This window comes from Myotis daubentonii, chromosome 18, assembly GCF_963259705.1.
Source record: "Myotis daubentonii chromosome 18, mMyoDau2.1, whole genome shotgun sequence".
Classification (NCBI taxonomy): domain Eukaryota; kingdom Metazoa; phylum Chordata; class Mammalia; order Chiroptera; family Vespertilionidae; genus Myotis; species Myotis daubentonii.
This window is the reverse complement of record NC_081857.1, coordinates 834,814-849,973: the sequence shown is the minus strand read 5'-3', so window position 1 is coordinate 849,973 and position 15,160 is coordinate 834,814. Positions and strand designations below refer to the sequence as shown.

At 62.3% G+C, this 15,160-nt stretch overlaps 1 protein-coding gene across 2 annotated transcripts; it reads left to right on the top strand.

Moving 5' to 3' along the window:
- Positions 1 to 1,204: 1,204 nt before the first annotated feature.
- ARHGAP30 (Rho GTPase activating protein 30) lies at positions 1,205 to 14,762 on the top strand. Of its 2 annotated transcripts, XM_059674033.1 has the most exons (12): positions 1,205 to 1,612; positions 5,071 to 5,173; positions 8,036 to 8,180; positions 8,645 to 8,727; positions 8,853 to 8,960; positions 9,481 to 9,608; positions 10,056 to 10,227; positions 10,300 to 10,403; positions 10,478 to 10,555; positions 10,979 to 11,368; positions 12,236 to 12,498; positions 12,584 to 14,762. In XM_059674033.1, exons 1-12 carry the CDS (start codon positions 1,516 to 1,518, stop codon positions 14,168 to 14,170), a joined length of 3,258 nt encoding a protein of 1,085 aa, XP_059530016.1. In that variant the 5' UTR covers positions 1,205 to 1,515; the 3' UTR covers positions 14,171 to 14,762. The 2 variants fall into 2 exon arrangements, with proteins under 2 accessions (XP_059530016.1, XP_059530017.1); XM_059674034.1 differs by lacking the exon at positions 1,205 to 1,612 and having other exon boundaries at positions 8,040 to 8,180.
- The last annotated feature ends 398 nt before the right edge of the window (positions 14,763 to 15,160 follow it).

Sequence of the window (15,160 nt, the reverse complement as noted above, 5' to 3'; positions counted from 1 at the left end):
GGCTCCAGCTGCCACAGGAGAAGGCCTCCGCCCTCTAGTGGCTGGGCCTGCTGCCTGCACATCTTTAAGGACGGCGCTGTGAGCCCTTTAGTAAGGGGAAGACTGTAAACAAGCTCTTCACTTACAAGAAAGGGTCTCCTCCCTTGAAGAGAGGCTGTCAGCACAGACCCGCCCGGGACACCCAGGTGGCCTCTGGGAGGGAGCCTGCAGCCAGGGGCCTGCGGGTGGGAGTGGCTGCGGCCCCGGAGGGCAGGCTCGGCCCCTGGCCCCTGAGCCCCGCTGCTTTCTTCGTCGCATTCAGTGGCCTGTGGACCTGCGGGGGGTTGTTGGGACTTGGTGACAAGGGTTCCTGGTTCAGTTGTTGTTGGGGAGAGAGGGTGGGGGTTCAGGGGATGCGAAGGGGCTGCTGGGGGCCGGACTGGCTCCTTCCCCTGGGGCCTTGGGACCACCACCTCAGGGCGTTTCTGGCCGTTTCTGCAGTGCGACAAGGCCCCTTTCTGCCTGGTCCACTCAGACACATGCAGCCAGAGCCCCCAGCGGGGCGCCTGCAGGCCACCGCTCAGGCCTGCTGTAGGCTTCCTGGTCACAGGAGGGACCCGCCCTGCTCCCCAGCCGGCCCAGGGCTTTGGGTCTGGGACCTAGTGTGTACATTCTATGTAAATATGTCCATATTTGTACATAAAATGATAGTCTGTTTTTAAATAAACAGATGATACCTGTTTGGCCTTGTTCCTGTCTTGCCCCCTGAGCTGTGTAAGCCTGGACCCCGCTGTCGGCCTCGGCGCCGTCCTGTGGTCCCGGGAGGACCTGTGAGACCCGGTGGGGCAGGCAGGGCCGCGCCCGCGGGCAGCACAGGCCGGGGAGGCGGGCAAAGAAGCCAAACCGCAGAGGAGTTCCCCGGAGGCTCGCGCGGGAAGGGTGTCCAGGTCCCCGTGTGAAGGGCCGTCGCGGGCCCGGCCCTCCCTCCTGCGTGTGTGGGCACAGCTCCGAGCTGCCTCGCTGGGGACCAGCTCGGGTCTCTACCTGGGACCCAGCATCCTTGGCTCTAAGTGCCCGTCACCTGCTCACACCCCAGCCGCTCACTCACCCAGGACTCTGACATCACCGCCCCTCGACCAATGGGCAGAGCCCAGCAACGTGTGAGGATGTGAATGTCAGCTACCTCCCCCGCCCCGCCCTGTGGTTGAAAGATGCTCTAACAGGAAGCGGGTTTGGGGCGCCGCGCTGCTTCCTGCCCTCCGGGCTGAGCAGGCTGAGGGGCAAGTGCCAGGTCGGCCACGAGACAGTTTTGTGCCGGGGTCCTGGCAGCTTCCTCTTCCACCACCACTTCCCCGCGGCCGGAGCCCCAGAGGCAGGAGCTGCTGCCTGTTGCCCAGGCCGCCTCCACCCCCAGTTCGGAGCCCTGCCCCCTGGGCTGGGCCAAGCCCGCAGGCTGGCTAGGACTTTCCTGGGGGACCCGTAGGCCAAAGGTTTTGGGGGACGGAGGTGGCTGGGCCAGAGGCCTGGGCTCCAACCATGAAGTCTCGGCAGAAAGGCAAGAAGAAGGGAAGCTCCAAGGAGCGGGTGTTCGGGTGCGACCTGCAGGACCACCTGCTGCACTCGGGCCAGGACGGTAGGCGCTTCAGGAGCGGAGGCGCTCGCAGGGAGGGGGCTGGGTGCCACCCACCAGGCCATGGGCCGCGAGGCAGGAAGCTGCGTGAGGAAGGCAGGGCCCTCCGTGGGGCAATGGCGGGTCCTTGGGTCCGAATGGAGGGATGGACAAGGGCCTGGGAGAGTCCGAGGAGGCACTAGGGTGGGTCCTGGTGAGGAGAGTGCCCTTTGCAGCCTGGCTGGGCCACAGGTGAGGGTCCCGGTGGGGACAGCCCCTCCCAGAGAAGGGGCCGGCTCCCCCCCTCCCCCCAATCTGTCATTTCCTCTTTGTCCTTCTCTGCTCAGAGCTGTGGCCCCTGCAGTGCAGGGAGGGCCCTGGTTCCTGCTGGCTTCCTGCTCAGGGCCGCCCGCATCCCCAGACACCTTCTTCCCCTTTTCTGCCCCAGAGGCCTCATCCCCAGAAGGGTTTGTCTGGAGAAGGAGGCTCTGGGCCCAGGGCCCGCGATGAATGGGGCTGAGGTTCCTCCCCAGTTCTCTGCCAACCCAGTGCCTCCTCCTCATCCTGGCGCTGCCCTCCCCCCCTGGGGCCCGCCGCCCCACGTTGAACACTGACCCGCCTCCAGCGTTTTCAGCGGGGGTGGGGGCGCGTTCCCGGGATGACAGCGTCTGGGCGCTGGCTCGGATCTCTGCCTCCGGAGGGTGAGAGGAGCGCCCCGCCCCCCGCAGGACCCACCTGAGCCCTCCGGAGGCGAGGTTCGGCACCAGAGTGGCAGTGAGGCCGGGCCCCCAGCCTGGGCAGATGGTGGGGTGAAGGGGAGACACACTGGTGGTGGCTTCTCCAGCCCAAGACCCCGCAGAAAGGAAAGTCCCGCCGTGGGGCCAGCGCGGCGAATTCCCCTGAGACGCTCGTCCCCCCCATCCGGCAGCTTCTCCCAGCTCTTCTCCCAGGGGGTCTCTTCCTCCCCCAAGCCCTCCACTCACCGAGGTCTTGCTTCTACATTTTCACTGATTTTAGAGAGAGAGGAAGGGAGAGGGATAGAGAGAAGCATCGGTCTGCTGCCTCCTGCATACCCCTGACGGGATCGGGGATCGAGCCCGCAACCCGGGCATGTGCCCTGACTGGGAATCGAGCTGTGACCTCCTGGTTCATGGGTGGACAGTCAACCACGGAGCCCCGCCAGCCAGGCCTGGTCGTCCTCTCTGACGCCTCCCTCGGGTTTCTGACGCTCCAGGGCCTCCTCCATGACCTGTCCTGCCCCTGGACTCTGCCGCCCTCCCTGCTCTGTGACTTGTGCCTCTGACCCCATCGCTTCGATCCCTGGCTCCTCAACCCTCCATCTCTCGGACCCTGTCCTCTCCTCCCTCACCTCCTCGACCCATTTCCTGGTGGCTCTGACTCCCTTGGCTCCCACATGCCTTCTTTAAGGGCCTGCTCTGGAGACTCACAATCAGCGGGGGGGGGGGGGGGGGGGGGTCTGCTTGGCTGTAGTCCCTGTGACAAGGCCCTGGGGTGCGGGGCAGCAGGCTCCGTCTGAGCGTGGCCGCCAACAATGCTGGTGCCGCATCAGGCCCGAGAGCAGCAGGTCTGACACGGAGAACCCCGTCACTCTGCATTCAGTGAGGCCGGCGTCGGGCCCTGCCGGCGGGCACAGGAGCTGAGGGTGGTTGGGAGCCGGGCCGGACGAAGTCCAGGGAAGGGTGGGGACTGAGTGAGGCATTTAAAGAAGCTCCGCTCTCAGGCCAAGCGGCGGGAGCTGACGGAGCCGACGCTGAGCCCTCCCGTGGGAGAACCGTCCGGGTCGCCCCTGTGCCCTCTGACCCTCCAGGCCGGGGTCTGAGGTGCAGGCGGCAGGGTGTGGACGCAGGCGTGTCAGGAGGCTTTAGGATGGTGATGGGTGGGTTCATGAGTCCCTTCGTTCTGTGCTTCTATCTTGCTGAATTCCACGAAGAACGGATTGGATGACTTCCAAAACACAAACCTTTAGAGAAAGAGTAGGTGACTGAAGGGAGTGTGTTGAAGGGACAAGAAGAGGAAAGGTAAGACAGGCCCAGACTGCTTCTCAGCTCCTATGTGGCCCCTGGGCGGCCCTGCGCTTCCCGGGGTGAGCGTGGGGGACCCGTCAGGCCGTCTCCCACAGCCCAGAGAAGAGAGAAGCAGGCGTGTGGGAGAAGCGCAGAGCGGGGGGCCAGGTAGTAGGACTCAGTGTTGTGTCTTTGGTCTCCAAGAGATGTCACTAATTCTCATAATTGGTAATTAATTGAGTCATCAATAAGCATTTACTGAACATATGCTATGTCTCAACACTGTGCTAGATGCTGGGGAGGATGTGACTACTTGTCCAAAGGTATAAATCCAAGAGAAAGTACCCATTACGGGGTGCAGTAAGTAGCACGCACAGGCCCCCGGGCTCTGGGAGTGGGCACAGCCTGGCCGGCTCGCTCGGCGGCGGCGGGGTGAGGTGTGTTTGAAGAGCGCGTAGGAGCTCACAGGCAGAGCCGGGGCGAGGGAGTGGCATGGAATAACAAGGGAGGACATGGTCCCGAGCCTCGTTCAGAGAGCAGCAAAGGGCCAACCCTGGATCTGATGGGGACTGGCTGGCGCTGAGGCGGAAATGGCAGCCTGGACTCGCGTTGTGAAGGGTCTTATCTCTCACGCCGAAGGGTTTGCATTTTATTCCGTGTCTGTAAGTGAGCACGAGGACTGGGGCGCAGGAGGGTGCGTATGTGACAGAGGACTTGAAGCAGGGGTGCCGGGGCTTCGAGGGTTCCCATGTAGGAGACACCAGGTCACATAACATGAGGAGCATCAAGGTGGGTCACATGACATCTTGTCCTGAAGAAGCTTACCGCCCAGTAACGGAGGGAGGGCTTGGGAGACATGGCGCAGTCTTTGAGCGGATGGGACTCAATCCTGGCTCTAGCTGGGTGGTCCTGGGCACTCGTTAGTCCTTTGAGCCTCAGTTTTCCTATCTGTTAAATGGGGACTAGCTCCACAGTGCGTGGCACATAGGAGCTTCCCTCCTGAACTGACGTGTCTGAAGGCCTGTCGCTGTTTGTGTACCTTCCTGCGACAGAGTGATATCCGAGGGAGTGGGTCACAGCGGCCCCGTCAGCCCTGTCCCCATGTGGTTGGGACGCAGAGGAAAGACTGGCCTTGGGAGTGCATTTATGTAACACTTTCAAACAGATTGCTGGCCCTTTAAGAGTTCCCGAGTGGCCAGCAGTGAGTACAGAGCGAGAAACTGCAGTCCCATGAGGCGGAGCTTCCCAGGAGCGGCTCCCCACCTGGGCTCATGCCCAGGCTCTCGCCCCAGTGGGTAGGCAGGTGGTGGAGGGCTGGTAGGCTGGAGCTGATGTCCGTTGAGAATCTTTTTGACAAGTTTTATTCCATGGGCACTGCCCTCGGTCTCCCCAACCCCTCCCGAGGCTTCCCTCTGTCCCTGCGACGGCCTGATCTCTGTGTCTGCCCTGCGCCCCCAGTGCCCCAGGTGCTGAGGAGCTGCGCGGAGTTCGTGGAGGAGTACGGAGTGGTGGACGGCATCTACCGCCTCTCAGGGGTCTCCTCCAACATCCAGAAGCTCCGGTGAGTCAGGCCGTGTGGGGAGGACACAGACGCCAGGCTCTGTGGAGGGAGGGGCTCCAGGCTAGCGTGTACACACTCACACACACTCACACACACACACACTCACACACACTCACACACACACACTCACACTCACACACACTCACACACACTCACACACTCACACACACTCACACTCTCACACACACACGCGTGCGCGCGCGCACACACATGTGTGCGCGCGCACACGCACACGACACATACACGCACATGCACGAACACACTCACTTGTGCACACTCACACACGTGCATGCACAGACACATACACATACCATGCACATGCATACACACATGCGCACACAGGACACACATGCACACACTCACACATACACACCGAGTTTTTTATTTTTTGAAATATATTTTTATTGATTTCAGAGAGGAAGGGAGAGGGAAAGAGAGATAGAAACATCAATGAAGAGAGAATCATTGATCCACTGACTCCTGCATGCCCCGCACTGGGGATCGAGCTCACACCCTGGGCATGTGTCCTGACTGGGAATCGAACTGTGACTTCCTGGTTCATATGTTGGCTTGGCTATATCTACATTTTTTAAAAAAGATCAGTGTTGCCTGGCCGATGTGGCTCAGGGGCTGAGCGTCGACCTATGAAGCAGGAGGTCACGGTATGGTTCCTGGTCAGGGCACATGCCTGGGTTGCAGGGTTGTGGGCTTGATTCCCAGTAGGGGTCATGCAGGAGGCAGCCAACCAATGATTCTCTCTCATCATTGATGTTTCTCTCTCTCTCTCCCTTCCTCTCTGAAATCAATAAAAAAAAAATATTTTAAAACATAGGTATAATTCTCCTACCATAAAATTCACCACTTAAAGATGCACATTTCAGCCCTAGCCGGTTTGGCTCAGTGGATAGAGCATAGGTCTATGGACTAAAGGGTCCTGGGTTCGATTCTGGCCAAGAGCACATGCCTGGCTTCCGGGATCCATCCCCAGTGAAGGGTGTGAAGGAGGCAGCCAATCAATGATTCTCTCTCATCACTAATGTTTCTATCTCTCTGCCTCTCCCTTCCTCTTTGAAATCAATAAAAATACATATTTAAAAAAATAAAATAAAGATGCACATTTCAGTGGTTGTTATATGTTCACAGGCTGTGCAGCTGTCACCACTCATTTCAGAGCACCTTCTCGCTTCCAGCAGCCACGCCACAGGCATCACCCCACCTTCCCTCCCGGCCTCTGGCAGCCACTAGTCTACTTTGCTGAATGGATTTTCCTATTCAGCCCATTTCACATAAATGGATCATATCGTTGTAAACGTTTGTGTGTGTGTTTTCACTTGGCCTGTTTTCAAAGTCCATGCGTGTTGTTGCATGTACTAGTACTGCATTCCTTTTTTATGGCTGAATGATATTCCATGGTGTGGCTTGACCACATTTGGTTTATTCACTCATCAGTTAACGGTTGTTTGGGTTGTTTCCACCTGCTGGCTGTTATGAATAACATGCATAAACATTCATGGACACATGGATGTTGACATATGCTTGCAGTTCTCTAGAGTATGTACACAGGTGTGGGATTGCGGGTCATGTGGTAACTCTATGTTGAACTTTTAAAGGAGCCGCCAAACTGTTCCCGCAGCAGTTGCATCATTTTACATTCCCAGGAGGGTCCCCATCGCTCCCCCCTGCCGCCGGCGTCCTCTGTCCCAGCGTCCCAGCGGCTGTGAAGTGCGCTGCACCCGCACCTGCATCTCTGGCAGCTGGCGACCTTGCGCATCGTCTGCTTATTGGCTGCTTGCGTATCTTCTCTGAGAAATGCCTATTCAAGTCTTTTGTTTGTGTCTTTTGAATCGTAAGAGTTCTTTATATTCTGGATGTTAGACCCTCACTCAGTCTGACTTGCAAGCCCCATCCTGTGGGCCGCGTTTCCTTCTCGGCAGTGCCCTCTGCACACACTAGTTTGTGATCTTGTTTTTAATCCTCACCCAAGGAATGAGGATATTTTTCCCATTGATTTTTAGAGAGTGGGAGGGAGGGGATGGGGCAGAGAGGAGAGAGAGAAACATCAACGTGAGAGAGACGCGGATTGGTTGCCTCCCACACGCAGCCTGACGGGGGTGGGGGGGTGCGGGGGGTGGGAGTGGAGGGGCAGGGATTGAACCTGCAACCCAGGTACATGCCCTTGACTGGGAATCAAACCTGTGACCCTTCAGCCCAGTCGTCATGGTTCAATGGTTGAGCGTTGAGCTATGAACCAGGAGGTCATGGTTTGATTCCCAGTGTGGGGTGTGCAGGAGGCAGCTGATCAATGACTCTCTTTCATTATTGATGTTTCTCTCTCCTCTTCTCCCTTCCTCTCTGAAATCAATAAAAATACACTAAAACAACAACAACAACAACAAAACCTGTGACCATCTGGTGCCAGGCCTATTCTCTAACCACTGGGCCACACCAACCAGGGCTCAAAAGTTTGTAATTTTGATGTTCAATTTATTTTTTCTTGGGTTGCCTGTGCTTTCGGTGCCATATCCAAGATTATGAAGATGTGCACTTACCTTTTCATGTGAGGTTATACTCACCCATTTTCCACCTCTGTACCCAGATACGGCCAGGCCCGCCTCCCACTCCTATTGGTCCCTACCCCCGCCCCTCGCCCCCGCCCATTGCTACACCTGCAGCCGCTGCCCCGCTGTGGGCCCTGTCCGCGCACTGAGCCACCTATCCTGCTCACATCTGCCCTGTGCGGCCACCTACACGCCCCAGGTCCTCCTTCCAAGTCCCACACACGTTGCCCCTCACCCCTGTCTGGAGCATCCCTGGAGCTCCCCCATTTCTCGGCCGCACCCCTGACCACTCTGCACCTCCCAGGCAGGAGTTTGAGGCGGAGCGGAAGCCAGACCTGCGGCGAGATGTTTACCTCCAAGACATCCACTGCGTGTCCTCCCTGTGCAAGGCCTACTTCAGAGAGCTGCCCGACCCCCTCCTCACCTACCGCCTCTATGACAAGTTCGCTGTGAGTAGAGGCTGGGGTGCCAGCGCGGGCTGAGGGTGGCTGTCCTGGTTTTATTTATTGAGCAGCAGAACCTGGAGACCCTGAGCAGCAGAGGTGTGCCTCCGCCCTCCCGCCCCCCCCCCCCGCCCCCCAAACCGGGAGGAGAGGCTTCCCAGACACCTGGAACCGCTCCAGGCCCCGGGCACCCATGGGGGGCGGGGGAGGAGGTCTTCCCGGACCAGGACCCATAGAGGACGCCAGGCAGATGGCAGTGGGCTGTTCAAGGTCACAGGCTATTGAGGGGCACAGCCAAGATTCCCTGCAGGTCTCTGGGTCCCCGACTCTGGGCTCTCCCTGCTGCCCTGTGCACCTGGGCCAGGGCCTGCGTGGGCAGCGCAGCCGTTGCTCAGTTTGCCTCGGAGCTCTGGGCAGGAAGCAGGGCAGGCTGCGCCACTGACCCGCTTCTGGAACCTTCCCCCATTCAGGAGGCTGTGGCGGTGCAGCTGGAACCTGAGCGTTTGGTCAAGATCCTAGAGGTGCTCCGAGAACTCCCCGCCCCAAACTACAGGTGCGTGGGCTCCTCCCCACGCCCGGCCCAGTCCTCCACGGGGCCTAGACCTGCCTCTCCCAGCTCCTGGGCCAGTCCTACGCCTGCCCCTGCCCTCTAACCCTGGCCCCCGGCGCCCTCTGCAGGACCCTGGAGTTCCTCATGCGCCACTTGGTGCACATGGCCTCACTCAGTGCCCAGACCAACATGCACGCCCGCAACCTGGCCATCGTGTGGGCCCCCAACCTGCTGAGGTGCGTGCTCGTGTGGTCAGCGCCAAGCCCTGCGGGCAGCACAGGCGGGGACTGTGCGGGTGGCCGGAGCGGGGGGGGGGGGGGGTGGGGTCTCCCGAGACCATGAAGCCCAGAAAGATTCAGCGTTGCACTGAGTGGGACGCGGCTCAGCCCTTGACGCCTCTCCGAGCTCACGCTCAGGGCCCGGTCCAGTGGGTTTTGGGCCAATGTCTTGCGTCCCCTGGGCCTGGAGCGCGGGCCTGGCAGCGCGCCTGCGGGGAGGAGGTCGCGCGTCCTGGGGGCAAGTCGTGATAGAGCTCACACAGATGGCACACAGGCCCCGGTGGGCGCGGGAAGCAGGGATGCGCTCGGAGGGTGCCGCGGGCTTCCTGGAGGAAGTGGCTTTGAGCCTGGAGCCCTGTGTGTGGTGAGGAGGTGGAGAGGGGCTGAGGGCGCAGGGCACAGGTGTGAGGGACCTTCCGGGAGAATCCAGGGAAGGCATCCCCGCCCCGTGGGGTGAGAGTCGCTCCCCTCCGCGCAGGTCCAAGGACATCGAGGCCTCGGGCTTCAACGGGACGGCGGCCTTCATGGAGGTGCGCGTGCAGTCCATCGTGGTGGAGTTCATCCTCACGCACGTGGACCGGCTCTTTGGGGGCACCGCCCTCTCCGGTGAGTGTCTTCCGGCCCAGCCTGTCACCACTGCCTGGGGAGTCCCGGCGGAGCTGCAGGGGCCTCGGAGGTCGTCCGGGTCAGTCTCCCATTTTGCAGATGAGAAAACTGAGTCTCAGGGAGATGTTGCTGATGGCCTCATGGCGAAGGCCGGGAGAGGGCAGGCGCAGCCGGGCGTGCGCAGGCCGCTCCTGCTCTCCATGCCGACGGCGCTGTCTCTTGCTTGCCGCCTGGCTTTCAAGACTAATGGCTGCTCGTTGACCCCCTGCCCGGACAGGCCAGTGTCCCGGGATCTCTGGCCCCTTTGTCCCTGGGACTCACCCACCCTGAGGAGCTAGACCAGGGGCCTCCAGGTCCACCCCTAGCTGGTGAACGGGCAGATGTGATGGCGCTGGGTGCCCGGAGCCCTCACTTCTGTTCTTGGTGACGGCTCCCCTCCTTTCCCAGGTGGGGAGCTGGAGAGTGGATGGCGGTCCCTTCCAGGGCTCCGGGCATCGAGCAGCCCCGAGGACCTGATGCCCAGGTCGCTGCCCTACCACCTGCCTAGCGTCCTGCAGGCTGGCGACGGCCCCCCCCAGCTGCGGCCCTATCACACCATCATTGAGATCACAGAGCACAAGTAAGGCTCCCTCCCGCCCTCCTCCCGCGCTGACCCGCAGGCCCACCCCAGTGACCTCTCCGTTCCCTCCAGGAGGAAAGGGTCTTTGAAGGTCAGGAAGTGGAGATCTATCTTCAATCTGGGTCGCTCTGGCCATGAGACCAAGCGGAAATTCCCACGGGGGGCTGAGGACAGGGGTGAGTTTGGGGCGAGGTGGGGGGCGCTCTGGTGTGGGAGTGCCCGGCCCAGGCCTGACACCCCCGTCTCGCAGAGGACAAATCTGACAAGGGGACCCTGCGGCCAGCCAAGAGCATGGACTCCCTGAGCGCGGTGGCCGGGGCCAGTGACGGTGAGTGCCGTGGGCCCCGTGGGGGTGTGGGCTGAGGTGTCGCCATGGGCCGGTGAGGGTGTCTGTAAGGGGATAACAGTGTATGACTAAGACCACTGTGTGCGCTCTCACTCATTTCAATAGGTGCTATTTCTACATCACAAAAATGTGTAATATTACATGCCGGCCACAATGCTGGCCGCCTGGTTTATAGGGGTTTGTCTTGTCCCATGGTGTGTTCACATGAGCACATGCAGACGCCGTGGCGTGTGGGGGTGACCTGTGACCTGCTGGCCGTGGGAGGTTGGCGGTCGTGGCCAGGGGACGTGGGGCACGGTGCCTGCGGACGGTCCCCCGAGGCTCCAGGACGCAGGGAGGCGCTGTCCTGGGCCGGGGCGTCCTGGTGCCGTCCGGCCGCTGAGGCTGCTGCCCTCTCTCTTGCAGAGCCAGAGGCGCTCCTGCCGCCCAGCAGCCCCCGGCCCAGCCCCCTGGTGCCCGAGAGCTTGGAGGATGATTCTGCAGAGGCAGCAGAGGGTGAACCGGAGCCCGAGGCAGGGGCCCTGGGCAGCACCAACTCCGAGCCAGGAACGCCGCGCCCCGGGCGGTCAGCGGCCCGTGCTGGGGGCGGCAGCCGGGCCGAGCGCTGCGCCGGCGTCCACATCTCAGACCCGTACAACGTCAACCTCCCACTACACATCACCTCTATCCTCAGCGTGCCTCCAAACATCATCTCTAACGTCTCCTTGGCCAGGCTCACCCGCGGCCTGGAGTGCCCTGCCCTACAGCCCCGGCCAAGTCCCGCCTCTGGCCCCTGCCCGGGCCCCGGCCCCCCAGGTGAGGACCTGGGACAGGGAGTGGGGACTAGACCCTCCGGCTGAAGCTCTGATGCTGGGGGGGGCGGGGGGCGGGGGGGAGCGGGCAGAGGCCTCAGGCCTTGGGCTTTCGGGTGGCCACCTTCACTTGCCCCCGGTTCAAGGTGGGGGGATCCTCTCATTCACTTGAAACCTCTGGTATGAGGATCCCTCCTACACCCGAGGGTGGGGTCTGGGTCAGACTCAGGCAGGGGGACGAGGGACAGGTAGCACTGAGCCACTGCATCAGCACTGACGGACAGCTGACGCCTCCTGGGGGTCACTGCGTGCCCAGTGCTGTGTGGAGGACAGCGTGGCGCCCGCGTAGTCCACCGCTCACTTGCTGTGACCAGGCCTCGCTGGCCTCGCGGGGCGCCGTGGCGGCAGCTTAGCGGAGCCCGGCACTGCTTCAGGTCCGGCGGCAGAGCTGGTCTGAGCTCTGCTTGGAACTCGTTCCGCGGTGTCACCCACAAGAAGGGCGCAGCATCAGGCAGGGGCTACGGCCGTGGCTGTGGAGTCCACGTGGGACCAAACGTGTCTGCCACCCGTGTGGCCTGGGCCAGCTGTTCCTCCCCGAGTCTCAGGCTCCTCACGTGGAACAGGGCGACCAGGCCCTGTGGCGAGGTGCTCTGTGGGCAAAGGTGGTGAATCGCATGGTGCCCGGCACCTGGTGGGAGCTCAGCGCAGGCGGCTGTAAGCCAAGAGTTTGGAATATTGGTCTGAAAGGATAGCCGCGTGGGGGTCTGGGCTGGGAGTGTGGGCCCCCGGAGCAATGCTGGAAAGGCCGCCTTGGAGCGGGTCAGGGCTGGCCGTGACCTTTGTGTTTCTGGGGCTACCTCTCTTCTAACAGATGAGAAGTCCGAGGCAAGTCCAGCCCCAGGTCCCCTGGCTGACTCCGGCCCAGCAGCCTTGGCCCCTGCCCTGGAGGACTGCCTGTCCCAGGAGGTGCAAGACTCCTTCTCCTTCCTGGAGGACTCCAGCAGCTCAGAGCCTGAGTGGGTGGGGGCGGAGGAAGGGGAGGCGGCCAAGGCAGGAGCAGCAGGAGCCTTCTCCCCTGGGGAGGACGACCCTGGGATGGGCTACCTGGAGGAGCTGCTGAGAGCGGGGCCTCAGGTAAGGAGGAGCCCGCTGGGTTGGGGTCGGGAGGGGTCCAGAGGGCAGGCAGGACCCCAGGCCCTGAGCCACTGCTGGCCCACAGGTGGAGGAGTTCTCCGTGGAGCCGCCCCTGGACGACCTGTCTCTGGATGAGGCGCAGTTTGTCCTGGCTCCCAGCTGCTGTTCCCCGGACTCCCTGGGGCCTGGGCCTGAGGCAGAGGAGGACCCCGGGGAAGAGGTCTTCCTGAGTGCCTATGACGAGCTCAGTCCTCTTCTGGGGCCCCAGCCCCCGGCCGGGGAGGGGCCGCGCAGCCTGGAGGCTCTGGGACAGGCTGAGCGGGTGCAGGCACGCTGGGAAGCGGAGGAGGACAAGGAGACGGAGCATGGCAGCAGAGGGGACATCCGGGAGGAGGCTGAGGGGAGCCCAGAGAACAAGGCGGAGGCTGGAGAGGCAGGAGAAGGCGGGGAGGCTGAGGGGGGCCCAGGGAGGGTGGCCAATTTGAGGGAAGAAAGTGGGGGGGAGACAGAGGCCAAGGAAGAGTCCGGAGGTTGGCAGGAGGGTGAGAGCATGGCGGCAGCTAAGGGTGTGGAGCGAACAGGAGAGCCAGGTAAAGACAAGAAGAAAACAAAGACTGGAAGACAGGAAGAGGCTGAGGAGGGAGAGGAAGCTCAGGCGGAAGCTGGAAGGGACCTGGCGCAGGGGGCCCAGGAGGTGCCAGCTGCTGGGGAGAGCTGGGGAGCTGTCCACACCCCAGTGGCCGAGGAAGGCAGAGAGAATGAGGGTAACGTCAGAGGGCAGAGGGAGAACAGAGACCAAGAAGCCAGAGCAGACCACGGAGACGGTGAAGACGGCGCAGAAGCAGCCGGAGGAGGAGCGGCGGAGGCCAGCAGGGAGCGGGAGAGCGGGGATGGAGAGGCGGCGGGAGAGCAGAGGGCTGGAGGAGGCCGTCGAGAGGGGGGCTTCCTCCTCCCAGGGCTGCATGCAGTGTCCCTAGAGGTTGACCACGCCAAAGAGGACAGTGCCCAGGCCTCTGAGACCCAACGGGCAGCCCCCCAGCCGCCCTGGCCAGAGGAGATGGAGCCTGAGGGGCAGCCCAGTCTAGAGGGCTGCCATCTGTGCCCCTGTCCCCTTAGCTCAGCTGGCAGCGTGGGCATGCGCCTGGCCTCCACCCTGGTTCAGGTCCAACAGGTCCGCTCTGTGCCGGTGGTGCCCCCTAAGCCACAGTTTGCCAAGATGCCCAGTGTAATGTGTAGCAAGATCCACGTGGCACCTGCAAACCCATGCCCAAGGCCGGGCCGGCTGGATGGGACTCCTGGGGAAAGGGCCCGGGGGTCCCGCGCCTCTTGGAGGAACGGAGGCAGTCTTTCCTTTGATGCTGCCGTGGCCCTGGCCAGGGACCGCCAGAGAAGCGAGGCGCTGGGGCTGTGGCGGACCCAGACCTGTCCCGGGAGCGAGGACTGCGGCCTCACCCCCAGAACCGCTCCCTGTAGCATGATCCCTGCCCATTCCCCGCGGCCCCTCAGCTGCCTGGAGCTCCCACCCGAAGGCACGGGAGGGTCTGAACCCCGGAGTCGGTTCAGTCTGCCCCCCCCAGAGCCCCAGCCTCCTCCGCCCCTTTCGCCCCCACAGCGCCGATCCTACGCATTCGAAACACAGGCTGACCCTGGCCGAGGGAGGGACTATGATTAGCACCCGAGCACTGGGCCCAGGGGCCAGTCAGCTGTCTTCAGTCTCTGGGCACCTGACTAGCTGTCTCCTCAGCCTGAGCAGCGGTGGCCCCCACTCTTTAGGCTCTGGCCCCCCGACTCCTCTGGGACTGTGGGGGGCAGTCTGGTGGGTTTGCCTGCACTTGTCTCCGGCACCAAGCACCTCTCCCTTAGGAGCTTCCCAGGAAAGTCACCCAGAGCCTGTTCCTGGGGAGTGAGGCCATGGCCGGAGTGCGGGCGGGCACCCCAGCGGCTTCCCAAGGGCCGAGTGAAGGCGGGAGGGCAGGCCGGTCCCGGGCCGCTCTCCACCCGGTGGCCCGCCTGGCCCGCCGGCCCAGGTCAGGAGAACCAGCCCGGAAGCACCGGGCCCTCAGGGTCGGTGGGCGGGTCCGGGTCCGGGTCCGGCTCCGCCGGCCTCGCGCTGAAGGAAGAGCGGCCTCCTGCCGACCGCTGGGCCTTTTCCTTTGAAACAACTTCCTCCTCGTTCAGGGAAGGGAACGGCGTCACTCAGACCCTGGCCCGCGTCTCCATTCTCACAAGGGCCCGTGTTTTAGAATAAAAGCTGTGTTTTCACATGTGGAGTGTGCAGTTTCATGATTCTTACTGAAGTCTGGGGTGACAGGTCACATAATTTCAGGTCGGGCCAATCCTTGCCTTTGGGCGGCTCGGGCTCGGTCGTTGCCATGGAGACCTGCGGCAGGAAACGAGCTGGGCTCGGGCGTCAGGAAAGGGGAAGAGAAACTGACATTGGCGTCACTGCCCGCAGGGGCGGGTGTCCTCCGTCCTTTATGCTGCTCCTTCCCCTGCCAGTTAGCTCAGCGCGGCTGGGCTCCGCATTCACAGCCGAGGAAACCCAGGCTAACGGGGCCCCCGGCTGCCGGGGTCTCAGAGGCAGGCCTGCGACCCGAGTCTGGACTGCTCCCCGAGTCCACGCAGGCAGTGCTGACTGCCGAGGGGGATCGGGGTCCCTCTC